This window comes from Chiloscyllium punctatum, chromosome 4 (genome assembly GCF_047496795.1).
Source record: "Chiloscyllium punctatum isolate Juve2018m chromosome 4, sChiPun1.3, whole genome shotgun sequence".
Classification (NCBI taxonomy): domain Eukaryota; kingdom Metazoa; phylum Chordata; class Chondrichthyes; order Orectolobiformes; family Hemiscylliidae; genus Chiloscyllium; species Chiloscyllium punctatum.
The window spans coordinates 87,230,172-87,246,836 of NC_092742.1; the positions used below are offsets into that span (position 1 = coordinate 87,230,172).

Consider the following 16,665-nt stretch of genomic DNA (forward strand, 5'->3'; position numbering starts at 1 on the left):
AGCTACCGAGACCAAAGATTGAAATGAGGAGCTTCCTGTGGACTGCAGACAAAGATATGCAGTTTCCACTCAACAGCCAGCAAATCCCCATTGTGCTGTTCCATTGCAGTATCAGTTAGTTGCCAGTAGAGGCTCTCAGAGAGCAATAGTGACTACAGCTTCAGTTGAGCTCAGGCAATGCATATTTTTAGATAGTTTTCATCAACCAGTTCAAACAACTCATGGCGTACCTGTGGAGCAGATGGGACGTTATCTCTGGTCTCCTATCCCAAAGGTAGGACACTACCACTGCACTACAAGAGCCCTGAAGGCAGTGTATAAATCTGCCTGTAGAGAGCATGCTCAAAGAGAACTTCCAATCATTGTGATACTAAATAGCTTTCTGAGCGCAATTTGTTTCCTACCCTGTTGGCTAATCATTGGCATCAGCCAATATCTATTCAAAAGCATTTGGAAACAGATTGGAACTTTATAGAAAACAACAACAATTTGCATTTATGTACCAACTTTACAGTGCTAACACATCCCAAATTATACCACAAATGTGTTTTTGACAATAAAGGATATCAGGGAAGGGGCCTGGAAGCTCAGCCCGAGAGGTGCATCTTGAGGAATCAATCATGCAAACCAGCCTCCCGGCCCTTGAGTCCATCTATACTCCCTACTGCTTTGGGAAAGCAACCAACATAATCAAAGACCCCTCCCACCTCAACTACACTTCCTTCCATCCTCTTCCATTGGACAGAAGATGAAAACATTTATATATACATACAAATACGTTTAAGAACACCTTCTTCCCTCCTGTGATCAAACTTTTGAATAGACCTCTTTAATGATAATCTCTCTCTGCACCTTCTTGGCAGCTGCAACACTGTATCCTAAACTCTGTTCTGTTACCCTGAAGTGCTTGTATAGTACGATCTGCCTGTAAAGCATGTAAGACAATACTTTTCACTGTACCTCGGCACACGAGACAGTCATAAGTCAAATCAAATCAAAATGGAATAGAGAGTGAAGAAAGGCAAAGGGGTTAATGGAGAACGGGAATCGACATTTCGGGCAAAGCCCTTCATCAGGATGAAGGGCCTTTGGCCTAAACATCGATTTTCCTGCTCCTCAGGTGTTGCCTGACCTGCTGTGCTTTTCCAGCGCCAAACTCTGAACTCTGATCTCCAGCATCTGCAGTCCTCACTTTCTCCTAAAGAGATTAATAGAGGCCATTCTGGAATTTAGATCCTGTTATCTTAAAGTACAGTCCAGCTGTTGGAAGACGGGCAAGAAAGAGGCTGTACAGAAAGAGAACTGTATCCCCTCACTTTACCCAATATCTAGGGCTGGATTAAATGCTATGGGCAGGAGATGTAGTGGGAAGCTGAGCAAGATGGTCTTTTTATGCAGTGAGCAGTAATGACGAGGAAATTACTATTTGTGAAGGTGGTGCAACTGGAAACTGTCCGTGATTTCAAAAGGGAGTTGGATGGACACTTAAGGGAATTAAATCTCACAGGCTTTGGGGAGAGAGAGATGGAGGAGTGGGCCTGGGGAATTGTTTCATGAGAAGCTAGCAGGGGTTCAGTGGACCAGATGGCCTCCTCCTGTGCTGGAAATAATGTCATGATCAGAAGGTCATTGCCAAATCATACCTGTCTTGACTCTGCAAAAGATCTTTGTAAAAGTTTCTTCTGACAAACCTAACGTGAAAAGTTAACCCATTTGGGAAAGGCGCAATTTTAACAAGAAACAGTTGAACTGGAAGGTTATTAGGATCTAAGGAGCTGTCTAGCAGATCGATAAAGAGATATGTCCTAGTATATGATCCCTGTTTTCTGATGGTGAGGGCAATGCATTTTCACACGTTCTTTGGTTCTGTGTTGTGTGTGATTAAAATCCAAGATCCCTGATCATATACAGTCATACAGGCACAAAGATGATTGTTTGGCCCATCATGCTGTGCTGTCTCTTCGAAAGAACTGTATGACTCAGCCTTGCTCTTTCCCGGTGGCTGTTCTAACTCCTAACTCTTGCGTGACTTTTCGTTCCCAGAAAAGATGGAGTTTCCATTTCATACCTGTGATATCCAGATTGATGGGGATTGCTTTATGGTCTCTCCTGAAGCCGACACATATTATGGAGCCAAGAGCAAATGTCAGGTAACAGAACAAACCAGGCAGGCCTTGCCTTTGAAGTTTCTCAGGCTTCCAATTCTAGGTGCCACGGTGGCTCAGTGGTTAGCACTACTGCCTCACAGCACCAAGGACCTGGGTTCAATCCTACCCTCGGTCTGCCCAGAGTTTTCATGTTCTGCATGGGTTTCATCTGGATGCTCCAGTTTCCTCCTACAGTCCAAAGATGTGCAGGTTGGGTGGACTAGCCATGCTAAATTGACCATAATGTGCATGGATATGGAGGCTAGGTGGATTAGCCATAGGAAATTTAGGGTCACAGGGATAGGAGGTGGGTTTGGGGATGCTATTTGGAACATTGGTGTGGATGCAATGAGTTGAATGGCCTGCTTCCCCAATGTAGGGATTCTGTATGACAGGGAGCATTACTATATATTTAAGCTGAACCATAGTGCCATGGAATAGATGGCATGAAAGTTACATGGCATCCATCAGCTTGCATGCTCAAAAGGAAAATTGAAGCCAAGAGTGAACACACATTATTTGTAAAGAGAATAGATTCTCAGACGAGTGAGTCAGATATACAGATTAGAAAAACCAGTCAATTTCAGCAGCAGTGTTCCAAGTCTGACTTATTTGCTGTGACATCTTTGTGGATTAATCTTTATTCTCATTGTTTTTCTTCAGGAGCGAGGTGGGATTTTAGCACAAATTAAAAACCAGAAGGTGCAAGATATTTTGGCTTTTTACCTTAGCCAGTTAGAGACTACAAATGAGGTGACTGACCCAGACTTTGAAACTCGCAACTTCTGGATCGGTGAGCTGTTGTGTTTAATCCATAACATTCTCTATCCATTAATAATCTTTGTGTTGGCTTCACTTCACTCTCAGTGAGTTATAGTCACTCTACTCCCTAGCGTGAGGGACCTGGATTAACATTAGGAGAAATACACAGGGTGCTGGAGGAGGGGGGGGTTACTGAGTGACAGAGTGAAGGAGCTAGATTAATATCAAGAGAAATACAGTCAGTAGCACAGGATGTGGGGGGAGAGGGGTTACTGAGTGACAGTGTGAAGGAGCTAGATTAATATCAAGAGAAATACAGTCAGTAACACAGGATGCTGGGGGAAAAGGGGTTACTGAGTGATAGTGTGAGGGAGCTGGATTAACATCAGGAGAGATACAGTCAGTAACGCAAGGTGCTGGGGGAGAGGGGTTACTGAGTGACTGTGTGAAGGGGCTGGACTAACATCAGTAAAGACACGGGGTATGATTATAATGGGATTAAGATGGATAAATCACTGTAGATGTATTTATTTTAGCTTAATTGGCTCTTTTTATTGTTTTCAGGCTTAACATACAAAATGTCGAGGGATTCATTCCGTTGGGACTCTGGGGAACTTCCCACTTTTTACAGTTTTGCTTTTGGACAGCCAGATAATCAGGGGTAAGTCAGGATGGGCTAAGACACATTCCTTGCTCAGATAATTAATACATATATAATATACAAAATTCATATGGAACCTCTGGAACCTTCAGCATGATGGCATAACTTTGTGACATCAACAGTGTTAACTAATTAGCACCAAACCAGAAAAATAGTACCATATTCTGGTACCAGTGGAAATGAACCTCCCTGCTAAAAATGGATGGGAGACATGCACAATGTGTATCCCCTTAGCTTATCATCCTTTCACTCACTGGGCTTCCTTTTTTTTTGTACCAGTTTTGGAAACTGTGTCGAGTTGCAATTTTCAAGTGCTTTCAACTGGAATGATCAGCGTTGCAAGACACGCAACAGATACATCTGCCAGTTCAGTGAGTACCATTCCTTTACTGAAGTATGTTAGGTACTGGCTGGAGAACTAAAGGAGTAACCAAGCAATGGTTGGGTGGCAATGATGAGACTACAACATATTGAAGGCAGTGCCCGTGTCATCAGAGTTGGACACTTGGGCCAGTTCCCAATGCTCCCTGACTCTCACATCAAAGTTTTTGTTGTACATGTTTTTGCTCCTAACGCCATCTGATTTTCAAACACTGTGTCACTTTGTGAGACATAAAATGCTGGTGACATATATTACTAAGCTGCCATCTCTTCTCTCTGCTCACAGTGTTGGCCCTCGCTGGCTAAATCAATGAGTGTGGAAAATAAATGGGTGCAATAGTCTGCCATTTAGTATTTATTTATTAATTCATGGGAAATGAGCTTCACTGGCTGGGTCAGAATTTATTGCTCATCCCTAATTGTCCACGAGAAGATGGTGATGAGCCATCTTGTTGAACTGCTGCAGTCTCAGTGTGTGGGGACAGCCACTGTGGCGTTAGGGAGGACTTTGACCCAGTGGCAGGGAAGTAGTTCCAAGTCATGTGATTGGCTTGGAGGGGAACTTGCAAGTGGTGGTGTTCCCATGTACCTGCTCCTCAGAAGCCAGTACATCACATCTCTCAGGCGGAACATTGTGAGTTCACATCCCATTCCAGAGACCCAAGCCCACCATTATAGAGTCAGAGAGATGTTACAGCACGGAAACAGAGCCATCGGTCCAATGAGTCCTAAATTAATCTCGTCCAATTTGTCAACATCTGGGCCATTTTCCTCTAACCCTTTCTTATTCATGTACCCATCCAGATGTCTTTTAAATGTTGCAATTGTACCAGCCTCCACCACTTCCTCTGGCAGCTCATTCCATACACATACCATTCTGCATGGAAAAGTTGCCCCTTAAATCACTTTTAAATGTTTCCCTTTCATCTTAAACCTTTACCCTCTAGCTTTGCACTCCTCTATCCTGGGGATAAGGCCTTGGCTATTCACCCTAGCCATTCCCCTCATGATTTTATAAAGCTCTGTAAGGTCACTGCTCAGCCCCCGACGCTCCAATTCTGGTTGACAATGCCAGTGTCAGTACCAAGGGAATGCTACACTGTCAGAACAACTATCTTTCAGCTGAGATATGAAGCCAAGGCTGAAACTGTTGTCTTGAATATTTATAAAATAATCCATGGTACCCACTGAGACAGGGCTTCTTGACACAGAAAGGGATGTGCTCCATTGGTCACGTGCACAGCCCAACCTGGATGGCTACTTGAGGTGTGAGGAGTGTGGTTTTCACAGACAAGGAACTTAATAAGATAATCTCTTCTGTTTTCAGGTGAGAAGCACGTTGCACAGTGGGCCTGAATGGGGATGTCAATTATGTTTCCACGGAGAGATGTGAAACAAGTGTCGATTTGTAAATGAACTGAACTAGCCACCGCAATAGATTAGGATCGGGGATCGTAGGCACTGAGTCCAAGCAAAGGCCAGGGTCAGTTTTGTGGCCGACTAGCACAGTTCTGGCCATCCTGACAGTAGGAAAGTAGTGTGCCCTTGAAATGAAAGTCCTTTGCTTTAACACAGAGACCCTGCATTCAAACAACAAGGCAAAGAAGAATTGTTCTCAAGTTCCTGGACTCCTGGATACTAAGGGAATTGGTTCAAAGGGTCTGGAGTCTTCTCCTTGGTGCTTCCACGACAAAGAAATGTCAAAGGTCACATAGTACTACTCACTCTGAGGAATACCTCACCACTCAATGTTGGGTTGGGTGGTGGGGAGTTAGTGTTTTATGATTCCCTGCACGACAAACCGCTGAACTGCTCAGACCCATTTCCCCAGAGGGTGCAGCAAGGAAAACGATTAAATGCGCCATGTTGGCAGGCAGATAAGTTATAATTATGTACCTTTCAGATGACATGCCTGCCTCCTCACTGCATTGCTTTGTTCAAGGTGTGTGAATGTATTTGTGTGTACATGTGTGGTATGTGCAATTGTGTATTTGTGTGTGTGTGTACCTGTACCTGTATGTGAGTCTTTGTACATGTGTCTGTGTGTGTACAAGTGACTGTATGTGTACATGTAAGTGTGTGTGTGTGTGTGCGCACTTTCACCTTCTGGCTGCATTGTGAGTACATTTACAGTTCTCAACACTCTCACTTGGTGCTAATATAAAAAGGGTTGTGTTACCACTGATTAGGAAGTCTGTAGCAACCTGCCGTTGAATAAGCTGAACAAGACTCTATGTAGTGTAACCAGCTGTAGTAAAACTGCCTGGTTAAAGGTCAAATAAACATGTTCAAATGTTAGCAACTAATTAGCTCAACATTAAAAGTAGGATGAGTGACATTCACATCTGGAAGTCTCTGCCAAAACTGAAGTGTATTTTTCTGCCAAAATGGATGTCCTCTTTCCCCAGGGCCTCCCAGTGTGACAAACAGGAAAGTTTCACGAAGACCAACATTGTCTGAGGTCAATCCCAGCCAACTGGCCTTCTCCTCCAAGCTCCTCTCTCCCTCCAGAATGGTACATAATTTGTGGGCGGCACGGTGGCACGGTGAGCATTGCTGCCTCACAGCGCCAGAGACCGGGTTCAATTCCCGCCTCAGGCGACTGACTGTGTGGAGTTTGTACGTTCTCCCCGTGTCTGCATGGGTTTTCTCCGGGTGCTCCGGTTTCCTCCCACAGTCCAAAGATGTACAGGTCAGGTGAATTGGCCATGCTAAATTGCCCGTAGTGTTAGGAAAGGGGTACATGTAGGGGTATGGGTGGGTTGCGCTTCGGCGGGGCGGTATGGACTTGTTGGGCCGAAGGGCCTGTTTCCACACTGTAAGTAATCTAATCTAATAATTCCCTCTTAAATCCACTTACAACATCTGAATAATGATGGAAATGCTGAAATTTCACTTCTGATTACCTCCATCTTCCTTCGCCACATTGAACCTTCTTTCGTTAACTCTTCTTCCCAAATCTCTTTACGATACAGACTATTAGCAAGTCCAATTCCAGACCCACCAACACTGCATTCATTAATCTGTATTGGCCCCTGATGTCTCCTTCTAGCTGGGGAATGTCATAGAATGATTATAGCATGATGGCCATTCAGCCCATTTTGTCTGTGCCAACTCTATGCAAGATCAACTTGGCCCACCCCATTCCTTTGACCTTTCCACGTAGCCCTGTCACTTAAACTTCTTTCATGTGTTTATTCAAGTCCATTTCCATACCACACCTCTACCACACTCTCATGCAGAACATTCCAGTTCTGAACCAATGCATGAAAAGGTTTTTCTCATGAAATCACTGGGCTCATTTGCTGTTCATCTTATACCCTTTGGTTCTCAAACATTCTGCCAACGAGAACAATTTCTCCCCATCTATTCTGTCCTGATCCATCATGATTTTGAAAGCCTCAATGAAATCTCTGCATCATTGAACATACAAACGAGGAACAGTAGGCCAGTCAGCTCCACCGTTCAATAAGATCATGGCTACTTTGATTTTAACCTCAACCCTACATTCCTGGACATCCCCAGTAATCTTTCATCTGCCTTAAAAATATTTCCTTTTAAGCATGAGAAATCTAAAGACCGATAACCCTCATCTCTGTTTTAAATAGCTAACCCCTTATTTTTTAAACTATGGCTCTCAGTTCCAGATTCTGGCACTAGAGGGCACACCATTTCAACACTGACCTGGTCAAGTTCCCTCAGGATCTTAGCTATTTCAGTTAAGTCACCTCTTACTATTCTAAGCTCCAGAAAACACAAGCCTAGCTTGTGTAGACTTTCTTCACAAGGCAATCCACTCATTATAGGTACTATCCTAGTGAACGGCACTAGGCGGCACGGTGGCACAGTGGTTAGCACTGCTGCCTCACAGCGCCAGAGATCTGGGTTCAATTCCCGCCTCAGGCGACTGACTGTGTGGAGTTTGCATGTGCTCCCTGTGTCTGTGTGGGTTTCCTCCGGGTGCTCCGGTTTCCTCCCACAGTCCAAAGATGTGCAGGCCAGGTGAATTGGCTATGCTAAGTTGCCCGTAGTGTTAGGTAAGGGGTAAATGTAGGGGTATGGGTGGGTTGCGCTTTGCGGGTCGGTGTGGACTTGTTGGGCCAAAGGGCCTGTTTCCACACTGTAATCTAATCTAATCAACCTTCTCTGAACTGCTTCCAACATTCCTCTGTGCATGGTGGCTCAGCAGTTAGCACCAGTACCTCGTAGCACAGGAACCCAGGTTCTATTCCACCCTCAAGTAACTGTTTGTATGGAGTTTGCACATTATCTCCATATCTATGTGGGGCTATCCTCCCACAGTCCAAAGATGTGCAGGTAAGGTAGATTGCCTATGCTAAATTGTTCATAGTGTCTAGGGATATGCAAGCTAGGTGGATTAGCCAGGGGAAATGGAGAGAGATGAGGATCTGGGTGGGATGCTCTTCAGATGGCCAATGTGGACTCGATGGGACAAGTGGCCTGCTTCCATACTATAGGGATTTTATGTACAGTGATCGATACTGTATTCAGTACTCCAATGTGGTTTCACTAGTGCTCTGTAATGGAAGCAATAACCTCCTTACTTTTGTCCTCATTTCCCCTCGCAATAAAACATAACATTTCTATTAGGTTTACCGAGTAATCAAGAAAGCGATTTACTAAACGTCTGTGTTTAATGCACTGCAACACTCAAATCCCAGTTTACTCTCGTCATTTAGGTAAAATATTTATTTCTCCCAAATGGGCGAGTTCACTTTCACACATTGGACTCCATTCGCCAGATCTTTGCCCTCTCACTTGGTCCACCCACATCCCTTTGTAGGCTCCTTACGTCCTCTTCACCACTGACCTTGCTACCTATCTTTGTGTCATCAGCAAATGTAGCCACCAACACATCGTTATTTACAACAGACTACCTGTTAGAGAGTGGGATACACTCAGGGGACTACTTGTCTGCTCCTTCTTTACTTGGCAATCACCCAATTTACTTTCTCTCCCCGGCTGCATACACTCAAGGTACAGTCAATTCTGCTATAATGCATTAGCTCCATTCTTGTGCAATCCATAAGAAAATTACATAATAGCACCACTGCTTAACTGAATGGGACTGGAATCAGGTTATAACCAGTACACACTTTAAAAGTTCATGCTACAGAAACAGTGTCTCCAATTCGTCATGGGGTTATCGCGGATTTGCATTAAGCAAATGCACATTATAGCAGAATGACCTGTTCAGGGTGATTACATCCAGAACCATGCCCTCCACCTAACCCTCAACCTCACAGTCGGACCACAGAGATGCCAGCTGCTACACAAACCCAGCTCACGACATTTACCGCTAATGTGTCCATCTGAGACTTGAAACGTAGGATAGGCCTGCACTAGGTGAGCTGCTATCTTCCAATAATGTGGTACTGAGTCCAGCTCACCACATAGGATGATGTCAGGCCATGTCCCTGTTCTCAGCTGTTTTGCCTTCCTGTTTCCAGGCTCCAGAGTTGGATCTCCAGCAACCTGAGAGGTGTATTTGTGGTGGGGACACAGGAGCAGGACTTTCTGCTGAAATAGGAACTTGGCAGAAATCAGAAACATCAGGGTGTCACAGGGTAACGATCAGAAGGTGAAGTCAGATCTTGGCTGACTTTATGATTTTTTTTCAAACACACATAGTTGGCTCCAGGAATGCTGTGGACCCAACCATCCATCAAGGATTAAATTTGTTCCCACAGCATAGGGCAGAAATCCAACTCAGTCTCCCAACTTGCACTGCGGACCAGTCAATTTACTGACTGCCAGAATCCTGCTGTTAGGCATTTGCTGCCTTCCTGCAGGGTCACCATCGTCAGTTGGTTGATTTGTCAGAGCTCTCTGTTCGTGAATGTTCTACATTTCCTCCCTCACGCGGATCTGACTTTCAACAATCATATAATTGATTACATTTCTGGTAATTCAATAGTAATTCATAGGCTCTCTGGCTGTCCCAAAAGCCCTGGACAGCCGATGAACTATGTTTGGAATGAGCCACTGCAGCAATGAAAGAAACACAGCAGCGAGTTTACAAAGCAAGATCCCACAAATAGCAATTGCACAATGACGTGGAATTTACTTTTACTAGCAGCTGCGATAAATATGAGCACATGCAATACTTCCTGCTATTTTCTTTTGAAATAGAGCGATGGGATCTTTTAACATCCAGCCAACTGGGTACACTAGGCCCCCTTTGAGTACGTCACCTGGAAAATGGCACCTCCACCAGTGCAGCAATCCCCCAGTACTGCACTGGGAGTGTAGGGCTGGAGTTGGGCTTAAGCTCCTTTTGGCACAGATTCCCTCAAATAAGAGGCCTGTGCAGTTTGAAAGGTGGTAAGAGGATTAAAATGTCCTTTGTTCCAGCAACAGCAGTGCAGAAATGACACGTACACATCATCTTTTATTAACATTTTTAACAAAAATGATCCATAAATAGCCACAAACATATCCTGCTCATTCTCTATTTTCTGGTTATAAATCCGTGAACTTGATCCACAGTCTGACATGCTTCATATATTTCAGTCCCACACTTGATCCCTTTTTTTTTTGACCAAAACAAGGGTGTTATTTCATAAATAGGTCAGGGCAAGGCTGGTCTGACCACACACTCCGTTTCGTTTTGGTGACTCTGTTCCATTGATAGCAGAAGTCCACGTCACTTCTTCTGAGAGACTGACATTTTCCGAAGACCTTTTATTCTAAGTAGCAGCTCATTAATAAAATCCTAGAGCAGGGTTGGGTAAACAAAGAAAACAAGTTTTATTCTTAAAGCTTTTCTTTCTCAGTGGGAACTCTCAATGTAAGTGGACAAGAGACTGTAACTAAGCATTCAAGAAAGGATAAATTAGCCTTAATTCTTTGCTCTCTACTAAGCTGACCTTTCCCTAAAACTCTGCTTCCTTCTGCCATTCAGGCATGTTATTATCTACTTCTAGAGCAGCTGGGACTTAAACCTAGGCCTTCTGTCAGAGAGATACATTACCACTGCACCACCAGAGCCCTAGGGTTATGGTTTACATTACTTAAAGTCTGTACGTAAGGTCCCTCAGAAAATGGAAGATGAATAGATTATAGCGTCATAGAGATGTACAGCACGGAAACAGACCCTTCAGTCCAACCCATCCACGCCGACCAGATATCCCAACCCAATCTAGTCCCACGTGCCAGCACCTGGCCCATATCCCTCCAAACCCTTCCTATTCATATACCCATCCAAATGCCTCTTAAATGTTGCAATTGTACCAGCCTCCACCACATCCTCTGGTAGTTCATTCTATACACATACTACCCTCTGCGTGAAAAGGTTGCCCATAGGTCTCTTTTATATCTTTCCCCTCTCACCCTAAACCTATGCCCTCTAGTTCTGGACTCCCCAACCCCAGGGAAAAGACTTTGCCTATTTACCCTATAACCATTTCAAACAGGTATGCTGTTTTGGAAAATGTAGGGGGTGATGGATTCTCAGGGGAACGTAGCACGAACAGCCAAGTTTCTGGTATTGAGACTGTCTCTAAAGCAACGAGGGGTACGTCGGGTTCCAAGAGATCAATTGTGTTAGGGATTCTCTAGTCCAAGGTACAGACAGACGTTTCTGTGGCCAGCAGCGAAAAAGCAGAATGGTGTGTTGCTTCCCTGGTGTCAGGATCAAGGATGTCTCAGAGGGTGCAGAATGTTCTCAAGGGGAGAGGGGTCAGAAAGAAGCCATTGTCCACATTGGAACCAACGACATAGGAAGGGAAAAGGTTGAGATTCTGAAGGGAGATTACAGAGAGTTAGGCAGAAATTTAAAAAGGAGGTCCGCAGGAGTAGTAATATCTGGATTGCTCCTGGTGAGGGCAGACATAGGAGCATAGAGCAGTTGAATGTATGGCTGAGGAGCTGGTGTCTGGGAGAAAGATTCACATTTTTAGATCATTGGAATCTTTTTTGGGGTAGAAGTGACCTGTACAAGAAGGATGGATTGCACCTAAATTGGAAGGGGACTAATATGCTGGCAGGGAAATTTGCTAAAACTGCTCAGGAGGATTTAAACTAGTAAGGTGGGGGTGGTGGGATCCAGGGAGATAGTGAGGAAAGAGATCGATCTGAGACAGGTACAGTTAAGAACAGAAGCGAGTCAAACAGTCAGGGCAGGCAGGGACAAGGTAGGACTAATAAATTAAACTGCATTTATTTCAATGCAAGGGGCCTAACAGGGAAGGCAGATGAACTCAGGGCATGGTTAGGAACATGGGACTGGAATATCATAGCAATTACAGAAACATGGCTCAGGGATGGTCAGGACTGGCAGCTTAATGTTCCAGGATACAAATGCTACAGGAAGGATAGAAAGGGAGGTAAGAGAGATGGGGGAGTGGCATTTTCGATAAGGGACAGCATTACAGCTGTACGGAGGGAGGATATTCCCAGAAATACATCCAGGGAAGTTACTTGGGTGGAACTGAGAAATAAGAAAGGGCTGATAACCTTATTGGGATTGTATTATAGACCCCCTAATAGTCAGAGGGAAATTGAGAAACAAACTTGTAAGGAGATCTCAGCTATCTGTAAGAATAATAGGGTGGTTATGGTAGGGGATTTTAATTTTCCAAGCATAGGCTGGGAGTGCCATAGTGTTAAGGGTTTAGATGGAGAGGAATTTGTTAAGTGCATACAAGACAATGTTCTGATTCAGTATGTGGATGTACCTACTAGAGAAGGTGCAAAACTTGACCTACTGTTGGGAAATAAGGCAAGGCAGGTGACTGAGGAGTCAGTGGGGGACCACTTTGGGGCCAGCAACCGTAATTCTATTAGATTTAAAATAGTGATGGAAAAAGATAGACCAGATCTAAAAGTTGAAGTTCTAAATTAGAGAAAGGCCAATTTTGACAGTATTAGGCAAGAACTTTCAAAAGCTGATTGGAGGCAGATGTTCACAGGTAAAAGGGACGGCTGGAAAATGGGAAGCCTTCAGAAATGAGATAATGAGAATCCAGAGAAAGTATATTCCTGTCAGGGTGAAAGGGAAGGCTGGTAGATACAGGGAATGCTGGAGGACTAAAGAAATTGAGGGTTTGGCTAAGAAAAAGAAGGAAACATATGTAAGGTATAGACAGCATAGATTGAGTGAATCCTGAGAAGAGTATAAAGGAAGTTGGAGTATACTTAAGAGGGAAATTAGGAGGGCAAAAAGGAGACAGGAAATAACTTTGGATTCTCCTTAATTCTATTTGCCAAAGAGTTTTTACCAATACATTAAGGACAAAAGGGTAACTAGAGAGAGAATAGGGCCCCTCAAAGATCAGCAAGGTGACCATTGTGTGGAGCCACATAAAATGGGGGAGATACTAAATGAATATTTTGCATCAGTATTTACTGTGGAAAAGGATACGGAAGATATAGACTGTATGGAAATAGATGGTGACATCGTGCAAAATGTCCAGATTATAGAGGAGGAAGTGTTGGATGTCTTGAAATGGGTAAAGATGGATAAATCCCCAGGACCTGATCAGGTGTACCCGAGAACTCTGTGGGAAGCTAGAGAAGTGATTGCTGGGCCCCTTGCTGAGATATTTGTATCATCGATAGTCACAGGTGAGGTGCCGGAAGACTGGAGGTTGGTTAACGTGGTGCCACTGTTTAGGAAGGGTGGTAAGGACAAGCCAGGGAACTACAGACCAGTGAGCCTGATGTTGGTGGGCAAGTTGTTGGAGGGAATCCTGAGGGACAGGATGTACATGTCTTTGGAAAGGCAAGGACTGATTAGGGATAGTCAACATGGCTTTGTGCGTGGGAAATCATGTCTCAGAAAATTGATTGATTTTTTTGAGGAAGGAACAAAGAAGATTGATGAGGGCAGAGCAGTCGATGTGATCTATATGGACTTCAGTAAGGCATTCGACAAGGTTCCCCATGGGAGACTGATTAGCAAGGTTAGATCTCATGGAATACAGGGAGAACTATGCATTTGGATATAGAACTGGCTCAAAGGTAGAAGACAGAGGGTGGTGGTAGAGGGTTGTCTTTCATACTGGAGGCCTGTGACCAGTGGAGTGCCACAAGGATCGGTGCTGGGTCCTCTACTTTTTGTCATTTACATAAATGATTTGGATGCGAGCATAAGAGGTACAGTTTGTAAGTTTGCAGATGACACCAAAATTGGAGGTGTGGTGGACAGCGAAGAGGGTTACCTCAGATTACAACAGGATCTGGACCAGATGGGCATTGGCTGAGAAGTGGCAGATGGATTTCAATTCAGATAAATGCGAGGTGCTGCATTTTGGGAAAGCAAATCTTAGCAGGACTTATACACTTAATGGTAAGGTCCTAGGGAGTGTTGCTGAACAAAGAGACCTCGGAGTGCAGGTTCATAGCTCCTTGAAGGTGGAGTCACAGGTAGATAGGATAATGAAGAAGGCGTTTGGTATGCTTTCCTTTATTGTTCAGAGTATTGATTACAGGAGTTGGGAGGTCATGTTGCGGCTGTACAGGACATTGGTTAGGCCACTGTTGGAATATTGAATGCAATTCTAGTCTCCTTCCTATTGGAAAGATGTTGTGAAACTTGAAAGGGTTCAGAAAAGATTTACAAGGATGTTGCCAGGGTTGGAGGATTTGATTATTCTGAATTAACTAGCCAAAGTGGAGGCCTTTCCGCATAAAGAGCAGACCACCTGGGGAAAATTGAGAGGGAGGTTATCATGTTAAGAGCAAAAGACAAAGGAGGAGAAATTAGGCCATTCACCCTATTGAGTCTGCTCTGCCATTCAATCATGACTGATACTTTTTTTCAACACCATTCTCCCACCTCCTTCCCTTGACAATCAAGAACCTATCTATCTCAGTCTTAAATATACTCAATGCCCTAGCCTCCACAGCTTTCTTTGTGATGAATTCCATAGATTCACCACCGTCTGGCTGAAGAAGTCTCTCCTTATCTCTGTTCTAAAAGGTCTTCCCTTTACTCTAAGGCTGTGTCCTCGGGTCCTAGTCTCTCCTACCAATGGAAACAGCTTCCCAACATCCACTCTGTCCAGGCCATTCAGTATTCTGTAAGTTTCAATTAGGTCACCCTTCATCCTTCTAAACTCCATCGATCCAGGGTCCTCAAACATTCCTCTAATGTTAAGCTTTTTCATGTTGTCAGAATTAAATTGATGGTAGGGACTGAAAGGCATTGAGCGGATTGAGAGATGATGTATTAAATTCATTGGTGCTGTATGTTGGCACAGGGTAGTTACTATACATATTTTGGTCTCATTAATAATGTGCACTGACATTCCGGAGTTGAAAATGCTTTACATTTTGATAAAATGTCCACTGGGGGCAGTTTGCTTTTTTCTATTTATTTCCATTTTAGCTCCACACATTGCACCAGAGCTGGAGAACATTCCTCTGTTTCACTTCTTACACAGAATTACTTTGCAATAAAGAAGCAGGGCCTTGCACTCAACATACCTGCCTCCGACCTTATTTCAGCTAACCCTCTCGGATTATTCACCTAGTCCTTCCCCATGTGCTCATTGAGCCTCCCCTTAAATACATCTATGCTATTTACATTCTAAGTACCCTGAATACTTCTCCTGATATTTCTCCTGAATTTTTCATTGAATTTTGTAGTGACTATCTTAATATCCTAAAGACTGCCTAGTTCCTCAACAAGTAGAAACATCTACCTTATCAAACCCCGACAAAGCATTCAAGATTCATTCAGAATTACCTTTTCAATTTTCTCTTGTTTTACCCTCTTATTACTGGTAATAGTGTTTTTGCATTTTCCTTTATATAAATTTATCTAATAACAGAGTTCAGAACTCAGTGATCCAGGTATGGTGTAACCCAAGTCCTACAATCTGTCCAATTTTGGATTCTGTTCCTTTAGGAAGCAGTTATACAGGCTGTGATCCTCTTGACTATAGAGATGTGAAGCCAGTAATATTATTTCAACAGTAAATGGGAAGTTATCAGGTAGCTATCTTGATTGTGTGATTTGTTGTAATTGAGAGGGATACAAGCAATGTGACAAAAGGTTAAGTATGGTCATATTGCTCCAAGCATAATATGTCTACTACCCAGCCAGATTTATGTTCAGGCACTCAGTCGACATGAACTATCAACAGGAAAGAAGCTGCAAGTCTCCTGAACCACCCCATGCAGCACGTCCACCAGCTCAGCTAATCCACCTAATCCAGTGACCCAGTGTGATATCCAGCCCTATGACCTAGCTGATCCATTAAAACCTCTGAACAACCCTCCTTTCTGAGGGGCCTGCAAGTGAAGTAACCTTGTGTGAGAGAGAGAGAGGTCACGGAGATCAGGTGGGTTCACTTACATCTGTGGGTTTACAACATTCATGCAGCATCTCCTGTGAGGAAATAAAGATATCAAAATCATCAGTTTAAAGCATTGAGAACAGCAAAGAGACATTTTTTAAAAATCAGACTGGCTTTTTTGATCTTTTTAGCAGCATAACCTGAGTGGCACAAGATGCTGGAAACCATCAAACAAAGTGATGTCCCACGCCCAACCGACCTCAGCTGCTTCATCAAAGCCCGTCCCTCGTCATAAGGTCTGAAGCAGGAATGTGGAGTGACGTTTGCAAAACATTCAGTATTCTTCATGACTCCTCAGATACTGAAGCAGCTTGTGTCGAAATGCAGTAAAAGCTCAACAAACTTTCAGGTTTGGGCTGATAAGCAGCAAGCAAAATTCACAACACAC

The 16,665-nt window shown here is 43.8% G+C and overlaps 2 protein-coding genes across 2 annotated transcripts in view; one reads left to right on the forward strand and one right to left on the reverse strand.

The window, feature by feature from the left end:
* LOC140476503 (C-type lectin domain family 18 member A-like) overlaps nt 1–6,293 on the forward strand; it is a 41,113-nt gene extending 34,820 nt beyond the window's left edge. The window contains exons 8-12 of the mRNA XM_072569238.1: nt 2,044–2,150; nt 2,811–2,940; nt 3,474–3,570; nt 3,850–3,941; nt 5,279–6,293. Of these exons, the coding sequence (XP_072425339.1) occupies nt 2,044–2,150; nt 2,811–2,940; nt 3,474–3,570; nt 3,850–3,941; nt 5,279–5,307 (455 nt within the window). The 3' untranslated portion in view covers nt 5,308–6,293. The remainder of the gene's footprint in view (nt 1–2,043; nt 2,151–2,810; nt 2,941–3,473; nt 3,571–3,849; nt 3,942–5,278) is intronic.
* Nucleotides 6,294–10,343: 4,050 nt separating this feature from the next.
* Nucleotides 10,344–16,665, reverse strand: part of ppp1r14d (protein phosphatase 1 regulatory inhibitor subunit 14D) — a 55,551-nt gene continuing 49,229 nt past the window's right edge. Inside the window, exons 3-4 of the mRNA XM_072569239.1 lie at nt 16,277–16,309; nt 10,344–10,687 (exon numbers count right to left, since the gene is read on the reverse strand). Of these exons, the coding sequence (XP_072425340.1) occupies nt 10,619–10,687; nt 16,277–16,309 (102 nt within the window). The 3' untranslated portion in view covers nt 10,344–10,618. The remainder of the gene's footprint in view (nt 10,688–16,276; nt 16,310–16,665) is intronic.